At 43.8% G+C, this 18,811-nt stretch overlaps 1 protein-coding gene across 8 annotated transcripts in view; it reads right to left on the bottom strand.

The window, feature by feature from the left end:
- Positions 1-18,811, bottom strand: part of CABIN1 (calcineurin binding protein 1) — a 151,476-nt gene that overhangs the window by 131,688 nt on the left and 977 nt on the right. For 4 of the 8 annotated variants that reach the window (XM_025857272.1, XM_025857276.1, XM_073889746.1 and 1 more), the window contains exons 2-5: positions 5,484-5,560; positions 4,651-4,743; positions 3,413-3,526; positions 442-576 (exon numbers count right to left, since the gene is read on the bottom strand). In XM_025857272.1, the coding sequence (XP_025713057.1) occupies positions 442-576; positions 3,413-3,526; positions 4,651-4,743; positions 5,484-5,486 (345 nt within the window). In that variant the 5' untranslated portion in view covers positions 5,487-5,560. Of the gene's footprint in view, positions 1-441; positions 577-3,412; positions 3,527-4,650; positions 4,744-5,483; positions 5,561-5,920; positions 5,939-18,811 lie in introns of those variants that run through there. The other 4 variants (XM_025857273.2, XM_025857275.2, XM_073889745.1 and 1 more) reach the window with 3 other exon arrangements.

Here is an 18,811-nt window from a genome sequence, read left to right as displayed (position 1 = left end):
TGCGTGGAAAGGTGTCCGCGTGGTGTCTGGCACCTCAGAGGTGCCCACAGAGACGGTGACGGTAACATAGAGTTCATGGCAAAACTGTTATGAGCAGGTATAGCGTGCCAGGGGGTCAGGCTGTGTTCTTAGTACCAGTTCATTCCGTTTTCACAACCGCCCTCTTTCTTACCATGCCCACTATACTGGTGTAGACCTGGAGGGCCAGAGAGAGTCAGCAACTAGCCGTGGCCACACGTGCCCTGAGTGGCAGAGGACCAACGCACATGCAGGCCCCTGCTCTCTCGAACGCACTGCTGTCAGCTGATAAGGGTCTCAGGGACCACAGCTTGGTGATACACCACTACAAATTCTTTTTAGCCCAGAAGCCCACAATCTTACCCCCTCCACCAAGAGCTTTCAAAAGCCCCAAGAGGCTTATAAACATTGCCAAAACCACACCTCCAAGTAGAATTCCATCGCGGTTTCCAGGTCCTCTCGCTGGGCTGCCAGCTGGGCCAAGTTCTTATATGTGGAATATTTCAGCATCAGCCCAGGGTGCTTCAACCCTTCTTTCTCATCACCAGACGAAACTGCCTGTGAACAAAAACAGAGGTCCAGAGTGACACCTAGGCCCTGAAACCTCAGCAGGCAGTCAGCAGGACACCTGGCTTCCCGGCTGGCCTCTGCTGCAGAGGCCCTTGGCCCAGTTCGGTGCCAACCTCCATTGGAAAATGAAAGCTCTACACTAGATGTTCTCAGGGGAACGCCTCCAGCTCTGAGCAGACAGAGAAGGAAAGCTAGATCACCACAAGGCAGTTTGAAGATAGTCTCGGCACCAAAAGAGACAGAGGGAACCCTCCCCGTCGCCACGGCCATGGCTGAAAGGTCGAGCCTGGAGCCTGCAGCTCCCCAGCAGCAGGCCTTGGGAGGGAGGACAGGACAGGAGGAGGCCACCTGGGGGCAGTGGCAGGGTCTGGAGGTGGCCAGGCAGCCAACTTACACAGCCCTACACATCCTACAGCAAGAAGAGCATCAGATTAGGAATCAGGTGGCTGAGCTCCCAACTCTGTAGCTCTTCACGTAACTGTGGACAAGTTACTTTAAGAAGTTAGTGCCCTGACAACCTCTGTATTACAAGGACAGTAAATCCTACCCTAAATATCAAAAGTGTGAGCCAGGGGCGCCTGGGTGGCTCAGTCGTTAAAGCGTCTGCCTTCGGCTCAGGTCATGATCCCAGGGTCCTGGGACTGAGCCCCGCATCGGGCTCCCTGCTCCGCGGGAAGCCTGCTTCTCCCTCTCCCACTCCCCCGGCTTGTGTTCCCTCTCTTGCTGTGTCTCTCTCTGGCAAATAAATAAATAACATGCTTTATATAAAGTTATTTCACTACAGCTTTTATGAAAACTCTTAGAAAATCCTACAACTTCTAAGACACCACTGATGAGGAAAACTACTGCTCTAACCATGGGACAAAGTAAAACATTTTCTAACAGAAAAACTCGGTGGCACAAAGAAATTCTTTCCAGGGGTGGGTCCCTATCTCAGCCTTGTCCTGGGACAGGTCACATTCACATGACATTCTTCTTCATGATCAGAACAGATGAGACCTGAGGACATGCAACCTTTAGGAAGCACCCCTTGACTAATCCAAGCAATCTACCCTAGCACTCTTACGGAATCCCAACAAGAAGACTAAAAAGCTCAAATCAAACCTCATTCCTTATCTTCTCCTGTCGTCTGGCTTATACTGCTGAAAGATCCCCAACATCGGGCTGACCACAGCGGGATACCAGGTACCTTCGCCGCTCCAGGTACAGAACAGTTCAAAATCTGGTGTGAACCCTTCAAGAGAGGCTGTGTGAGTCTACCTCGGAGGCTAGTCAGTGTGCCTCCACACACAACAGCAGAAGCTCTCGTAACTAACCTCCACCCAACCAGCTGGGCTCAGCACCGTTCTCCACCCTCTGAGACAGACACGCTGACACCCACGGAAGACAAAGGGCTCGCCCCAGCGAGCCTCCCCAATGAAGCTATCTACTTCTTAGGAGTCAGCTGTGTTCCAGGGCCCGTTTATGCCAAGTGTTCGTGAGACCAGAACCACATGATTTAGTTTAATAGTAAGTATACCCATGCAGATGAATGTGAAAAGAAACTTTTCTGTACATTTTCTGTACTTTTCAACTGTTTGCAAATGACCATGCTTTACCTTTACAAGCCAAGGGGGAGAGTGCCATAGCAGTCTTTCAAGGCTGAGAGTGACAGAGAAAGAGGTGGACACACCTATGACTGCAAGGACGACCAGCACCCTTCCGACTTTGCTCTGCTCACCCACTCACACCTCGGAGGCCCGCTCCACCATGGTGTGAGGGAACACCCCCTCCTCCTGAAACACACCCAGCCCCTGGCCTATGGCTGGAGCTCAGTAAAATGGAATAAAGTCTTTTTAATCTCTGGGCCCTCACTCACTTCCTACCAATGGGGGAGGGGCGCATCACATTTCCCACAGTCCGAATTCCAAGACATTATAACCAGCACCAGAGAATCCTGACATCCACGAGTGAGGGAGGGATGGACTCCTGTAACTGACAATGAGAACTCAGTTAGCATTCTGTCTCATCCGTGGTAAAAACCATCCAGGGTGGGGGCTTCAGACGTAAGTGTCTGCCTTCCTAGAGGTGTAGGAGACTGCTCAACTGAAGGACCGCATTCCAGAAAATGCCCTTGGATGGAGTCTGTCTGCTTCCTTATTGCATGTCTCTGTGTGTAGGTACTTAAAAACAAAAGCCTTTCCTCCTAATGGAACATAATTCTTCCTAAATCCATTTCAAGTTGAGACTCATTCTCAAACCTCCAGGCAACATCTCCATGACCCAGCCAACTCAGGCTGAACTCACTGGCCACTAGCATGGCCGCCACACTGGACCACTGGGTCCTGCCCTGCCTGCCCCTCTCTGCCATACCCTTACCCTATGCCCTCCATGTGGCTCGGTGTTGCTCTTCCAGCCTTCTCTCTGAGAGCCTACACAGGCTTCCTGAGTTCACGGGCCATCACCTCAACGGCATTTGCCAAGATGTGTTACCAACAGGATCATTAAGTATCAGGAAACCACGGGTTCCAATCCTGTTTCTAATGCTTCGCTAGTTGGGGGGCTCTGAGCTACCACAACGGTAAAATGGGGACAGTGGCCCCCACCTTCTCGGCAGAGTAGTTGTAAAGAGAATGTAACAAAATAGCCGACACAGAGCTCTTACTATATACCAAGAACCACTCTACATGCTTCACTGGATTCACTCAACCCTCACAGCAACCCAAGGAGGCTGACACCCTACAGGTGGGGAAGCTGAGGGGCAGAGAGAGGAAGTAACATGTCCAAGGTCGCCAAGAAGGGGCGGGCAGAGGGCAAGCCCGTCACCTGGCCTGTGGTGCCTCACCTCTCGCAGCAGGCGTGCCTCCAGGAGCTCATGGTAGGCCTTGGCTGACTCCTCAAACCGGTCGTGTTTCTGGAGATCCAGGGCTTTGTGATACAAGGCAAAAGCCTCTGCTTCCTGTGAACCAAGAGAGGAGATTACAAAGGTTTGTCTTTTTTAAGCCAAAAGTGTGTAAGGGGAGGCTACAGTCAAGGCCATGTTAACTGACAAGCGTAATGGAAACAGTCCTAACACTCCAACCTCCCAGGAGCTCATCACTGGGAGAAGAACCCCTCAAGAGTCCCCCAAGGAGACATGAGCAACATAGGCTCAAGTGAGTCTAAGCAACAGCAAAAGACACACTGGCCCAGGGACACAGGATCAGAGCAATGGCAAGGTTATGAATTCAGCTGGCCTCTTCTGGGTGAAGCTGGGAGAGTGGCCGCACCAGCCAGAATAACCCAGAGATTCCTAGAGAATATGGATGGTTTCCATTGCTTCTACCTGCAACTCTGCCCTTGCCTGATCATTGCCCAGGGAGGATGACAACCTCCTCCAGGACGGAGGGGCACTGGGCAGGCTGAGCCCCAATGACACCCCTTAAAGACCAAGGACCGCTGACTATAGACTTTTGAGAGGGCTCCAGACTGCCTGTGTGTTTCTCCTGTGAAAGCGGAGGCACATGTTTATTCCAGGGAAAACAAAGGTGGGGGCAAGAAAGAAGCAAACCACTGTGATACCACAGCAGGACACGGGTGGAGAGATGGGTGGAGGGAAGAAGAGGGCCAGGCTGAAGGGGAAGTGGTACCAGGCCTCATGGAAGGAGGAAAGACCAAGAATCTCGAGAGCTGAAGTTGAACCCGGCCCCTCACTGACCCTCAGTGAGACCCCCTCAAGACAGCTCCCAGCAAGGGCCCCCTCACGCTGGCACGTGAGGGCAATACACCAGGAAACCTCAAAGCACCGCCTACCATTAACACGCTACCACCCCTTGGGCGTGCCAACTCCTGAAGTGAGCACAAAGAATGGGCTGCACAGAAAGTGAGGCCCTGCTGGACAAGTGGGCCCAGGGGCTGAACCGGCCCAAACAGTGCTCACAGAATACAGAATTTCTCTTTGGTGTGACCACCCCCAAGTGAAGGTGTAACATGAGAGAGAGAGCTAAAATCCCATTAAGTCTTGTGAATGCATTTAAAATGAGGTACCATGTACAGAGATGAAAAGCAAGGTCTACCTGCAGAGGAAGACCATGGATTATATACCTGGGCCTCCTTGGTCTGCGTTTTGTGACTTTTAAAGCTTCCTTCATGATCGTCCTCAACTGTAGAGCTGGCATTTAAGGCTGCAATTCGAATCTAAAAACAGGGATTTGAGGGAAGAAAAAAGTTGCTTTTGAGATGTTACTTGTCTCTTTAACAACCTACAATGAAGACAACTCTGCTCCAGCACATAATCTTGTAACTCGAACAGCTATGGCCTTCTCAGAATGTAATGAACAATAAAGGATCATCGAGGAGAAAAACAAAGACCAGAACACGTCCAGGGGGACCACAACAAGCTACTTGGGGAGCATGTCCTGGGTGCTATTCACTGCAAAAGGAACACCCCCGCAATGCCAGACACAACAGAGGACCTAGACATCAGAATAACAGACACCAACAAAATATGTTAACTTTGTACCTTTCTCACCGTGACGAGGCCCGGCAAGCCACTCCAACAGCAGGCCAAACATCCCTACCCTCAACTGCACCAACAGCTCTCCCAGGAGGAAGGCTGTCCCATACTTAGTGTCACCCAGGAAATGACCCCTCACCCCCAGGAGTGAAGCGACTAAAGAACACTGACACCAGGGACACCCGAGTGGCTCGTCGTTAAGTGTCTGCCTTTGGCTCAGGTCATGATCCCAGCGTCCTGGGATCGAGCCCCGCATCGGGCTCCCTGCTCCACGGGAAGCCTGCTTCTTCTCCCTCTCCCACTCCCCCTGCTTGTGTTCCCTCTCTCGCTGTGTTTCCCTCTGTCAAACAAATAAATAAAATCTTAAAAAAAAAAAAAAAGAACACTGACACCAGCAAAATAGGCAAGCACCAGTCCTTACCATACTCAGAGAGCTTCAGCGCTGCCACTGAGCACCACTTCCCATCACTGGCAGGGGCTGTGCTGGTCCACAGTCTTCTAGACAGGAAAGAGGAGAGACTGAGAGAGGGTCCAGGAAAAGCCAGGAACGTCACAGTTGCAGGGGCCCATCACAAAGCAGTCCCCAAATCCAGGGGCCTACCCAGCTCTAAGCACACAGGCCGGTGAGCAACTGCTTCAGAACGGCTGTGTGACCTGTCACCCAGGTCCTATGGCCAGAGCTTCTGCCCTAGCCAGGCAAGACACCAGGCACCAGGGACAAAGAAGAGTGAGACCAACTCCTGCCCCCAGGGCTCACTGCTCAGCAGAGGAAGGAGACCTATAAACAGTTATTTTTTTCAAAAATTGAATGAAACAAAGAGAAACCCAGGCAACATCTATAGGTGGAAAACAACTCACTTGAAAGGATCCAGGACAGTGAGGGAGGCAGCCCTTGTGGTAAGCCCTGGGAAATAGACAGCACTGCAGTAGGGAGTGGTGAAACAAAGAGGTAGGGGGTGTATGGTGTGATGAGGAAATGTGGACACACGCAGGAGCCAGCACAGCCCGTGGCCGGGCCTTACAGCAGAGACGGGTGTGGGGGATGGCAGAGTGCCGGGCCAGGGAACTGGGAACATCATCCCGTGGGCAACAGGGGGGCCACCGAGAGTTGTCGGGAAAACAAAATTTTAGAAATATAAAGGAAAAAGTATTAGAGGTAGGCAGACCAGTTTAAAGTCTGCAGAAAAAAGACAGGATTGGTGAGGATATGGAGAAATTAGAACTTCGCACATTACTGATAGGAAGGCAGAGTGTGCGGCCGCTGTGGAAACTGGTCTGGTAGTTGCTCAAAATGTTAAACACGGAGTTACCGAATGACCCAGAAGTCCCGCTCCTAGATGTATCTACCCAAGAGTAATGGAGACATATGTCCACCCCCAGTCTGGTTCAAGAATGTTCACAGAGCATTATTCATAACAGCTTCAAGGTGAAAACTTCAAGGTGAAGAACCTTCCTGGTTCTTTAGAAATTGTTCCATGCTAAAACTTCTTGTCAGTTTTGAAAAGCTGTTTTATTTTTATGTCTTAGGTAAAAATTCTTATATGTACTGATATTTAAAAAAACAATTATTCTTCAGTCATAAAATAGACTAAAGTACTGAAACATGCTACAACAGGGATGAGTCTTGATGCCAAATGAAAGAAGCCAGTCACAAAAGGCCACATATTGTCTGATTCCATTTATATGCAATGTCCAGAATAGGCAAATCTATCTAAACAGAAAGTAGATAGTGGGCTGCGGGAGAGGGACAAATGGGGAATGACTAGGGTTTCTTTCTAGGGTGATGAAAATGTTCTAAAATTGGTTGTGGTGATAGTTCCACAACTCTGTGAATACACTGAAAACCGACTTATACACCCCACACAGGTGAACTATAAGGTATATGAATTACATGCTGTTGTTAAACAAAGAGATGCCAGTAACCTGGATGGGGCAGTGAACAGAAGGGACACACTCCAGGGGACAGACTCATAGGACTCGGCACCTGGAGGGTGAAGGGGTTCTGGAGAACAAGGGTTCCGGCCTGAAGGGCCGGAGCAGGGAGGGGGCACCGCCAAACAAGCCAGATATCGCAGGAAGAGTCAGAAAAAGTCCCATCTGAGAGGCTGGCAGAAGGCCCTTGGAAGGGCCCAGCAAGCAGTGGGAGTGAGCCTGGGCAAACAGACTGAAGGCATGCTCCATCCAGGTAACATGAATTGACTGCTATTGTTGCCAACAGCACGGCAGCAATGATTTCTAGCATGGCTTCCAGCACGGGCTCTGAGTTCTCCAAGGGTTCCTAAAAGAAAGGAAGTACAGTCTTTTCACAGGCAAGGAAGACTCACACCTCCCCTAGGCTAATAGCTATTTTATCTCCTGGGTCTACATCTAGGAAAAAAGAATGTTGCTGCCCAGTCTGGAAGCTGCTGCTTCACCATAAGTTATGCCCTGATGAACACCGTGACCACCATACGATACAGAAAAAAAAAGAGAGAGAAAAGTAGAAACTGTATATTTAAAACTCCGCCTCTAGACTATCATCTAAAAAATACACATATCAACAGAGGAATGGATAAAAAAGATGTGGTACATATATACACAATGGAATACCACTCAGCCATCAAAAAATTGAAATCTTGCCATTTACAATGACATGGATAGAACTAGAGAGTATAATGCTAAGCAAAATAAGTCAATCTGAGAAAGACGATTATCATATGATCTCACTCATATGTGGAATTTAAGAAACAAAACAGAGGATCATAGGGGAAGAGAGGGAAAAATAAAACAAGACAAACTTGGAGAGGGAGACAAACCATAAGAGATTTTTAATCATAGGAAACAAACAGCGTTGCCGGAGGGGAGGGGGGGTGGGGAATGTGTTAACTGGGTGATAGACATTGGGGAGGGCACATGATGTAATGAGCACTGGGTATTATATAAGGCTGATGAATCAGAATTGTACCTCTGAAACTAATAACACATAGTAAGTTAATTAATTGAGTTTATGGGACGCCTGAGTAGCTCAGTTGGTTAAGCAGCTGCCTTTAGCTCAGGTCATGATCTCAGGGTCCTGGGATCGAACCCTGCCATCAGCCTCCCTGCTCCATGGGGAATCTGCTTCTCCTTCTGCCCCTCCCCACCCCCCCGTGCTCGCTCTCTCTCTCAAATTAAAAAATAAATTAAAAACCTTTTAAAAAATTAATTGAACTTAAATTTTAAAAACATTTTAAAAGCTTTGTCTGCAAAAAAAAGAAAAAACAAAACATACATACACAGGGGGCACCTGGGTGGCACAGTCAGTTGAGCATCCAACTCTTGGTTTCAGCTCAGGTCTGATCTCAGGGTCGTGAGCTCGAGCCCTGTGTCAGGCTCCTCACTCAGTGCACAGTCTGCTTGAGTTTCTCTCTCCCTCTCCCTCTGCCACTCCCCCTCACTCTCTCTCAGACATATAAACAAATCTTTAGAAAAAGAAAAAAAAAATACACACCTAGAAAATAACAAGCACTGGCAAGGATGTAGAGAAAATGGAACCCTCATGCACTGCTGTGGAAAACAGTATGGTGGTTCCTCAAAAACTTAAACATAAGGTTACCTTATAACCCAGCATTTCCACTTCTGGGTATATACCCAAAAGAACTGAAAGCAGGGGCAAACAATTATACCCGGGGGTAAAGAGTGCAGGAGAGAAGTTGTAGGGTGGTGCTGATACCTAACCATAGGCCTCCCAACTGGCTCTCCACAGGGCAGGTGCTAGCGCCAGGTCACAGCAAGTCTTCCCAGATGCCACCTGAATCCTCATGGAGAGAAAAATAAGAGGAGGACCCAAGGATGACTGAGAGATCACGTCTCTGTGTGGCAGCAGCAGCACCCACATCCATAGGTGGGAGAACATCAATACAGCCATCATGCCGGGGGCGACCTACTGCTTAAGGAGGAGAGCTTACCTGTTCCTGCCTCAGCAGCACCTTGCAGGAAGGCACCCAACAACCACTGGGATTGTGCTAGATGGGCCAGTGCCTTCCCCTGGGGTTTCTGTGTCACCCAGGAGCAGGATGGGTGTAGGTCACATTTCAGAGTTGACAGGAGATACCTCCTCAGAACAGACTGAATGTAAGATGACCAGTCAAGTCGGAGGGGAAAAACAGTGAGCTCCAAGTCGAGAGAGAGGTTTCTGGCCCCACTTGCTGCCCAAGTCCCTGCCCACCTGCCTCCATAAAGAAAGCCCCTAGACTCCTCGAAACAAAAGCTCCTTGGGCACTATGATCAGGGCCAGAAGACCCTCACGGAGCCCATGGTGCTGAAGAAAAAATAAAAGCCTTCCTGGTTCTTTAGAAATTGTTCCATGCTAAAACTCAAGCCAATTGTCCCCACCGAAAAGGGCTCCTGTGCTAACTTTAATTTAATCTAAAAATACAGTACCTTCCACACTTCTACTGCTATAGTCCATCCCAGACACTTACAAGGCACATTTGTGTTATCTCACTTAAACTCAAAACAGCCTCTGGAAAGAAAGAATACAGGGCTTAGAGTCATATTTTCGTCCCTCTTTAGCATTGCGACTTTGGGCAGATCAGCCTAATCCTTAAGCCTCAGCCTAATCTGCAAAATGGGTATGATAATGCTTATCTCCTAAGGCTGGCAGGCGGGAAGGCTGGACACAGCTACACACTGGAACTGAGGCATACTTGTGAGTGTCCACATAATATTTCAAGAGGAACCTTAAAAATGATCCTCCCAATGACTCATCATGTACATTAGTCCCATGAGACCAGGATCCCCTCTGCCACAGACCCTCAATTCTATCCTATCATTACTTTTCCTCAGCCCCTTCAATTCCCAGTAGCAAAAGAAAGAATGAGCCAGAATACGGTACTCCAATACACACTGAGAGGTGTAACTGCAGGGACTCTGCAGCGTGGACTGTATTATCCCCTTTACTTTTGCCACAATGGTACATAGCAATCACTATCTTGAAACTGACCTTGGATTTTTAAATATCAGTACATATAAGAATTTTTACCTAAGACATAAAAATAAAACAGCTTTTCAAAATTGACAATCTTACACTGACTTAATACAGCAAGAGCAGGTTCTTTCTCAATTTCCCCTACATACTCTCACCTCCACCCTGGAATTACCCTGGGTCTCTCCCACCCACCAGCCTTTAAGCTCCCAAATAGTCCTGTTTTATTTATCTTTGCACCTCCATGTCTGGCACAAAAGAGGTGCTCCAGAAAGGAAGGGATGAACAAGCAGATGAGTGGTATCTAGGCAGCTTGTCTGTTTTAGTGGGAGACATACTTAATTTCTCAGTCAAATCTTTCTCCAAGACCAGCATTTGTCATTCACAGGATACCCCTTGTATGACAAGCCAAGCTGCAGAAGCCATGCAGAGGAACGGCTCACCGATGGCTTTGGTGACACTGTGAACTATGACATTCCTGAGTGAAGAGAAACATTCCCATCCCAACTCAAAAGGGGCTTCATCAAGGAGCTTCCCTGACCCCTACCCCTCTGATGTGGCCCCTACTGCACATGATCATCACACACTATGTTCTCCATTAGTGATTAAAAAAAAAAAAAAAAAATGAGGGACGCCTGTGTAGCTCAGTCGGTTGGGCATCTGCCTTTGGCTCAGGTCATGATCTCAGGGTCCTGAGATCAAGTCCCGCATAGGGCTTCCTGCTCAGTGGGGAGCCTGCTTCTCCCTCTGCCTTCTGCTCCCCCTGCTTGTACTCTCTGTCTGACAAATAAATAAAATCTTTAATAAAAAGAAAGAAAACTTTTAGAAAACCAGGAATTGGGGCACCTGGGTGATGCAGTCAGTTAAGTGTCTGACTCGTGGTTTCAGCTCAGGTCGTGGTCTCAGGGTCATGAGATCGATCCAGCCTGGCATCAGGATCCATGCTCAGCGCGGAGTCTGCTTAAGATTCTCTCTCCCTTTCCCTCTCCCTCCGCACCTCCCACTCATGCACACGCTCTCTCTCTCTAAAATAAATAAATAAATAAATCTAAAAAAAGAAAGAAAACCAGGAATAAAAGGAAACTTCCTCAATCTGATAAAAGGCATTTACCAAAAAAGCTACAGCCAGCATCATAATTTTTTTAAATATTTATTTATTTATTGAGAGAGAGAGGCAGACAGACGGGGTGGGGGTAGAGAGAGCAGGTAGAGGGGCAGAGGGAGAGGGAAAGAATCTCAAGCAGACTCCATGCTGAATGTGGAGCCCAATGCAGGGCTCGATCTCACAACCGTGAGATCATGACCTGAGCCAAAATCAAGAGTCGGACACTTAACCAACTTGAACCACCCACGGCACCCCTACAGCTAACATCATAATTAACCATAAAAGACTGAATGCTTTCCCCCTAAGATAAGGAAAAAGGCAAGGCTGTCCACTCTCATCACTCCTATTCAACAGTGTACTAGAAGTCCTAGCCACTACAATAAAACAAGAAAAAGAAGTAAAAGCAAAGAGATTAGAAAGGAAGAAATGAAACCACTCATATTCACAAATGACATAATTGTCTACATAGACAATCCCAAAGAATCTATAAAATAAAGCCCTAGAAGTATCAGGTGAGTGTAGTAAAGCCACAGGGTAAAGGTCAACACCCAAAAAAGTGACTGTATTTCTATACACTAGCAACAACTGGAGATCAAAATTGAAAGGAAAAAAAAAGTCATTTATAATAGTTCCAAAAAAATAAAATACTTAGGTATAAATCTAAAAGAATACATACAGTCTATATTCTGAAACTTAGAAAACAATAATGAAAGAATTCAAAGAAGACCTACATAAATGGAAAGACATACCATATTCTTGGACTGAAAGACTCAACCTAGTAAAGATACCAATTCTTCCCAAAGGGATATATAGATTCAATGCAATTCCAACCAAAATCACAGCAGAGTTTTTTGTAGTTATAGACAAAGTGACTCTAAAATTTAGATGGGGGCACCTGGGTGGCTCAGTCGGTTAAGCGTCTGCCTTTGGCTCGGGTCATGATCCCAGGGTCCTGGGATCGAGCCCCACATGAGGCTCCCTGCTCGGTGGGGAGCCTGCTTCTCCTTCTCCCACTCCCCTGCCTGTGTTCCCTCTCTCGCTGTCTCTCTGTCAAATAAATAAATAAAATCTTAAAAAAAAAAAAGAAGTAAAACAATTGTTAATTTTATACAATATAATAGAATACCTGGAAAACCCCAAAATCAACAATAAAACTTAAAAGAACTCAATGAAGTAGCATGATACAAAATTAACATACAAAAATCAACAGTTTTCACATAAACAAAAAATAAACAGAAGACATTATGATAGAGAAAAGTTCTGTTAGTAATAGCAACAAAGATGATTAAATATTTAGAAATAAAGTTAACAAGAAATGTGCAACCTATGCAAGGAAAATTTTAAAATACTACCAAAAGATACAAGAGTAAAGTTGAACAAATGGAAAGACATCCTCTGTTCTTGGACAGGATTCAACATTATAAAAATGTCAGTTCTCCCTAAGTTAACTTATGAAATGAATGCAATACAAATAAAAACACCAACAAGATACTACACAAGTTGATACTAAAGTTCATATGGAAAAACAAAAATGTACAAATAGCTAGGAAAACAGTGAAGAAGAAAAGCTGCAGGAGGGGATGAGCCCTACCACACATTAAAGAATACTATATAAAGCCTAAGTACTTAAAACTGTGGTAGTGGCACACGCATAGAGAAACCATGTTCAGAATTAGACTCGAGTACATATGAAAATGTAAAATATGACAAAGGTGGTATCTCAAATCACTGGAATCAAAATGAACATTGTAACAAGAGTCGCTGGGAAAAATTGGTAGCCATTCGGAAAAAGATAAAATTAGATCCTTAACTCACACCATATACATAAATAAATTCCAAATGGATTAGGGATCTAAATGAAAATAAAAGGAACCAGACATGGGGCGCCTGGGTGGCTCAGCCGTTAAGCGTCTGCCTTCGGCTCAGGTCATGATCCCAGGGTCCTGGGATCGAGCCCCGCATCGGGCTCCCTGTTAGGCGGGAAGCCTGCTTCTCCCTCTCCCACTCCCCCTGCTTGTGTTCCCTCTCTCGCTGTGTTTCTCTGTCAAATAAATAAATAAAAAATCTTTAAAAAAAAGAAAAGAAAAGGAACCAGACAAATATTAGAAAAAAACATGGATGATTTCCTCTTTAACCCTGTATATAGAAAGTCTTTCTCATAATGATCTAAAATCCAGAGGCAGTAAAAAAAAAAAAAATTAATAAATTTAACTACATAAAAATGTTTTAAATTGTGCATGACAAAAACATCAGCACAAGCAACAAAAGCAAAAACAAACAAGTGGGAATACATCAAACTAAAAAGCTTCTGCACAGGAAAAGAAACAATCAACAAAATGAGAAGACAACTTATAAAGTAAGAAAAATATTTGCAAAACATATATCTGATCAGGGTTTATATCCAAAATATATAAAGAACTCATAAAATTCAATAGCAAAAAAACAAACAAAACAAAACCCAAATAATCCAATAAAAATGGGCAAAGCACCTGACTAGACATTTTTCCAAAGAAAATAAAATATGGCCAACAGGTCCATGAAGAGGTGCTCATCACTAATTATAAGGGAAATGCAAATCAAAACCACAAGGGGTTATCATCTCACGAACCTGTTAGAATGGCTATCACCAAAAAGACAAGAGATAATAAACACCAGTGAGAATGTGGAGAAAAGGGACCCGTGTGTGTTGTTGGTGGCACTATAAATTGGTACAGCTCCTATGGAAAATAATGGAGGTTCCTCAAAAAATAAAAATAGAATTACTATATGATCCAGCAATCCCACTTCTGGGAATGCATCTGAAGGAAATGGAAACACCATGTCTGAGAGATATCTGCATACCCATGTTCTTAGCAGCATTGTTTACAATAGCCAAGACATGGAAACAATGTAAGCGTCCATCTATGGATCCATAATCATATGTGTATATATATATGTACGTACACACACACACACACACACACACACACACACATACACACACACAATGGAATATTATTCAACCATAAAAAAAGAAGGAAACCCTGCCATTTGTGACAAAATGGATGGACCTTTAGGGCATTATGCGAAGTGAAACAAGTCACACAGAGAAAGACAAATACTATATGATCTCACTTATACGGCAATCTAAAAACCAAACAAACAAATAAAAACAAAACAACCCAAATTCATAGGAGAAGATATCAGATTTGTGGTTACCAGAGGCAGGAGGTAGGGAAGGGGTGGGGAAGAGAACTGGATGAATGTGGCCGAAAGGTACAAACTTCCAGTTATAAATAAGTACTAGGGATATAATGTACATGATAATTAGAGTTAACACGGCTATATGATATATTTGCAAGTTAAGAGAGTAAATCCCAAGATTTAATTTAATTTAATCCCATTTTTTCTTTTCTTTTTTTTTTTGTATCTATATGAGGTGAGATGAGATGATGGATATTAGCAAAACTAATTGTGATAATTATTTTACAATACATGTAAGTCAAGTCATTATGCTATATACCTTAAACTTGTATAGTGCTATATGTCAATTATATCTCAGTAAAATTGAAAAAAGATTTAATCAGAAAAAAATGTTTAATCAGAAAAAAAGTCAAAAGTCAACTGATAAATTGGAAGAAAATATTTGCAACATATACTGTAGACAAACACATAAAGAGCTCTTAAAAACTGAGGGAGACAGCATTATTCACAATAGCCAAAAGGTAGAAGCAACCCAAGTGTCCACTCACAGATGAATGAATAAACAAGGGGCTTCTGGATGTCTGTCGGTTAAGCATCTGACTCAATCTCAGCTCAGGTCTTGATCTTGGGGTCATGAGTTCAAGCCCCACGTTGGGCTCCACACTGGTCATGGAGCCTACTTTTCAAAACAATGTGGTATATACATACAATGGAATATTATTCAGCCTTAAAAAGGAAGGATATTCTGACACATGGTATAATACGTATGAACCTTGAAGACATGCTAAGTGAAATAAGCCAGCACAGACTGACAGTGTGTGATTCCACTTATACAAGGTACCTAAAGCAGTCAAATTCATAGAGACAGAAAGTAAAATGGTGGTTGCCAAGGGCCGGGGGAAGGGAAGAATGGAGAGTGTTTAATAGGTACACAGTTTTAGTTTGGGAAGATGGAAATAAAAGTTCTGGAAGACATATGGTAGTGATGGCTGCACAACAGTGTGGGTGTACTTAATGCCATGAACTGTACACTTAAAAATAGTTTAAAAATTACATTTCATATTAAGTGTATTATACCACAAGCAAAGGAAAAAAAAAACCTGATAGAAAAATAGGGAAACTATATGAATAGACAATTCACAGAAACAGACATACAACTGGCTCTCAAGGATATGAAAAAATGTTCATGCTCACTCATAATTAGAGAAATGCAAATTAAAATAGCACTGAAACGCTACTTCTATTGCACTATTGCACTCACAAAATCCAAATTCACAAAAATTAACAGCATACCACGTTGGAGGTTGTCAGGAAACAGGCACTATTTTCATACATTGTTGATGGGAATGCAAACTGGCACAACCACTCTGGAGGGGAATTTAACAACAGCTAACAAAATTACAAATGCCCTTCCTTACCTTTCAACCCAGCAATTCGACTTCTAGGAATCAATCCTAGAGAGGTACCTCCAACAATATGAAATACGTATACGAAGAGTTATTCATTCCAGCACTGCTTGCAATTCCAAGAGACTGGAAACAACTTAAATGGATATCGATAGTATAGTGGATGAATAAACTATGGTACATCCACACAATGAAATAATATGTAGCTGTAAAAATTAATGAGGAAATGTTTATAGCAGCATTATTCATATAACCAAAAAGTAGATCCAATCCAAATGTCTATCAACTGATAATTGGATAAATAAAATGTGGTATATCCATACAATAGAATATCATCCAGCCATAAAAAATAATAGACTACTGACAACAGGATGAACCGTGAAAGCATCATGCTAGGGGCGCCTGGGTGGCTCAGTCATTAAGCATCTGCCTTCAGCTCAGCTCATGATCCCAGGGTCCTGGGATCGAGCCCCGCATCGGGCTCCCTGCTCAGCGGGGAGTCTGCTTCTCCCTCTCCCACTCCCCCTGCTTGTTCCCTCTCTCGCTGTCTCTGTGTCAAATAAATATTTTTTTAAAAAATAAATAAATAAAAATGAATAAGATCTCTATCAACACATATGAGTGATTTTCAAGACATATTTTTAAGTGAAAAAAGCAAACACAATTATCTATAGCATGCCATTTTTCATATACGAAAGAAGAGGATGTAAGAAAATACACAACCACCTGTTCATTTGTGCAAAAGAAAGGATAATCCAGATACCAAAGAGATCAGTTAGCTACAGGGGATCAGTGGGAAAGGGGTGAAAGGTAGGGGAAAACAGGAACAAGGTGGCAGGGGTGGGGGAGGGAGTGACACTTCCCTGAGTATACCTTTGTTACAGTTCTTACTCTTAGAACCACAGTCATGTTTCCCAGTCAAAAAATAATTAAAACCAACTGAAATCTACAGGGAACCCAAAATGAAATACAAACGTTAACAATGAACCTACTGTATTACAAATTACATAACCACACTGAAGGGTATGAGAAGAAAAGAACTAACCTAAGGAACTGTGGAGAATAGTATCTTGATTGGATACTAGAAGGCTAAAGACAACAAGAAGTGTGATTCCAGGTTTGGGTCAGAGAAAACACAAGATGAGTCTGGAACATCTTGAGGTGCCAGAAAATAAATAAATGCTCCAAAAAATGATGAGGGTTTGTTGAGAAGACACAGCAGCTAACCTGAAGGAGATCCTGAACAAACAAAGCCAGAACAGTGAACAAAATAATGGTAACATTAGATTTTAACCCATGGAATAAAATGAGTATCTATGGGGCCCATACTATTACATATAAATGAGAGAAGGGCTAGCTCTTCCTTTAATTGAATTTGAGTTAATAAATGTAGAAAGAAAGAAACAGGTAATTACCTTTAGGCAAACACCACAGAGACCCACAGATGGATGCTAACTATGGTCAGCGGGCATGAATTTGTGAGAACCAGAATTCCCATCCTTCCAAAGTATTTCCCCCAAGATACTTACTAAAGGGAAAGATAGTAACTTTATAGTATGGAAACCTGGCAGACACCAACTAAACCAAGCAATGAAGATAAATATCACCAGTGATAAGACATATCAGCATCTTGAACTCCTTAATATGATACACTGAGGACAACACAATGTTTGTTATTCTGGCCAAAAATGCATAACCACACATGAATTATGAGAAAACATTAGACAAATCCAAGTTGAGGGATATTAGACAAAATAACTGATCAGTACTCCTGAAAAATATCAAGGCTAAGAAAGACAAAACTATGTGATCGTTAAGGACTAAGGAGACTAAGGAGCAATAACTAAATGCAATATGGGAAGTTAGAATCATAGAGTGGAAACTAGAACATTGTGCAAAACTGGTCAAATTCAAACTAGGTTTACAACTGGGTTCATAATATTGTATTAATATTAGTTTCCTGTTCTTGATAGTTGTATTATGTTTCTGTAAGATGTTAACATTAGGAGAAGCAGGGTGAAGGAAATAAGGAAACACTGTATTATTGTTGCAACTTTTCTCTAAATCTAAAATTAGTTTAAAATAAACAGTTTAAAAAGAAATAGCCACTTGAGCACTTGAGATTATGTATTCATCATCTGTAAGCAATGTGAGGATGGGGACCATGTCTGTATTATTCACCATAAACCCCAGAAACCCACTAAAAGGAGCCAAAAAAAAAAAAAAAGCAGCCATTTAATAAAGAAAGAAAATATCTATTCATTTCTCAGACTCCCAGCCCAGTAATCATATTATCCTAGAATAGCACATTTAGGAGTTTAATGTCACAAATGTCCAAACTCTTTAGACCATGGTTTCCATGGCCTTAAGAACACATGATAAAGAACAGCACACCTTAAGTACCTCAGCACCTTGACCCAGTCAGTGATAAGCAGTAGTGTTTCCTGACATGCTCTGGTCTGGGAGTCAGGAAGCTTAGAGTTTAGGCCGAGTTGTGTTATTTCCCAGCTGTGTGGTTAGCTTGGCATAAGAGACCCCTCTCTGAATCTCAGTTTCCTCTATCCTATGAGGTCTTGGGCTAGATTAGGGGTCAGCAAGCTAATCAGCCTACCGTTTTTGTACAGCCTAGGAGCAAAGAATGGTTTTGACTTTTTTTTTAAGATTTTATTTATTTATTTGAGAAAGAGAGAGACACAGAGCACAAGCCAGGAGGAGAGGGAGAAGCAGGCTCCCCGCTTGAGCAGGGAGCCGGATTTGGGGCTGATCCTAGGCTGCTGGGATCATGACCTGAGCCGAAGGCAGAAGCTTAACCAACTGAGTCACCCATGCACCCCAGTTTTAACATTTTGAAAAGGATGAAAAAATTCATGACACATGAAAATTATATAAAAATTACGTAAGATTCAAATTTCAGTGTCCATAAATAAAATTTTATTGGAGCACTGCCACCCGCCTACCTATTGTCTCTGCCTGTATCCAATGTACAATGCCAAAACTGAGTAGACAGAGTAGGCCCCCTGAGCCTAAAATACTCACTATTATAAATACACTTATTATATTCACAACATACTATGATATAATTATATTAATATTATAAGCATTATTACACT

This window comes from Callorhinus ursinus, unplaced genomic scaffold (assembly GCF_003265705.2).
Source record: "Callorhinus ursinus isolate GAN/ISIS: 27379988/994484 unplaced genomic scaffold, GSC_fseal_2.0 scaffold117, whole genome shotgun sequence".
Taxonomy (NCBI): Eukaryota; Metazoa; Chordata; class Mammalia; order Carnivora; family Otariidae; genus Callorhinus; species Callorhinus ursinus.
Note: the sequence above shows the minus strand (reverse complement) of the source record. Positions and strands in the feature narration are given on the sequence as shown.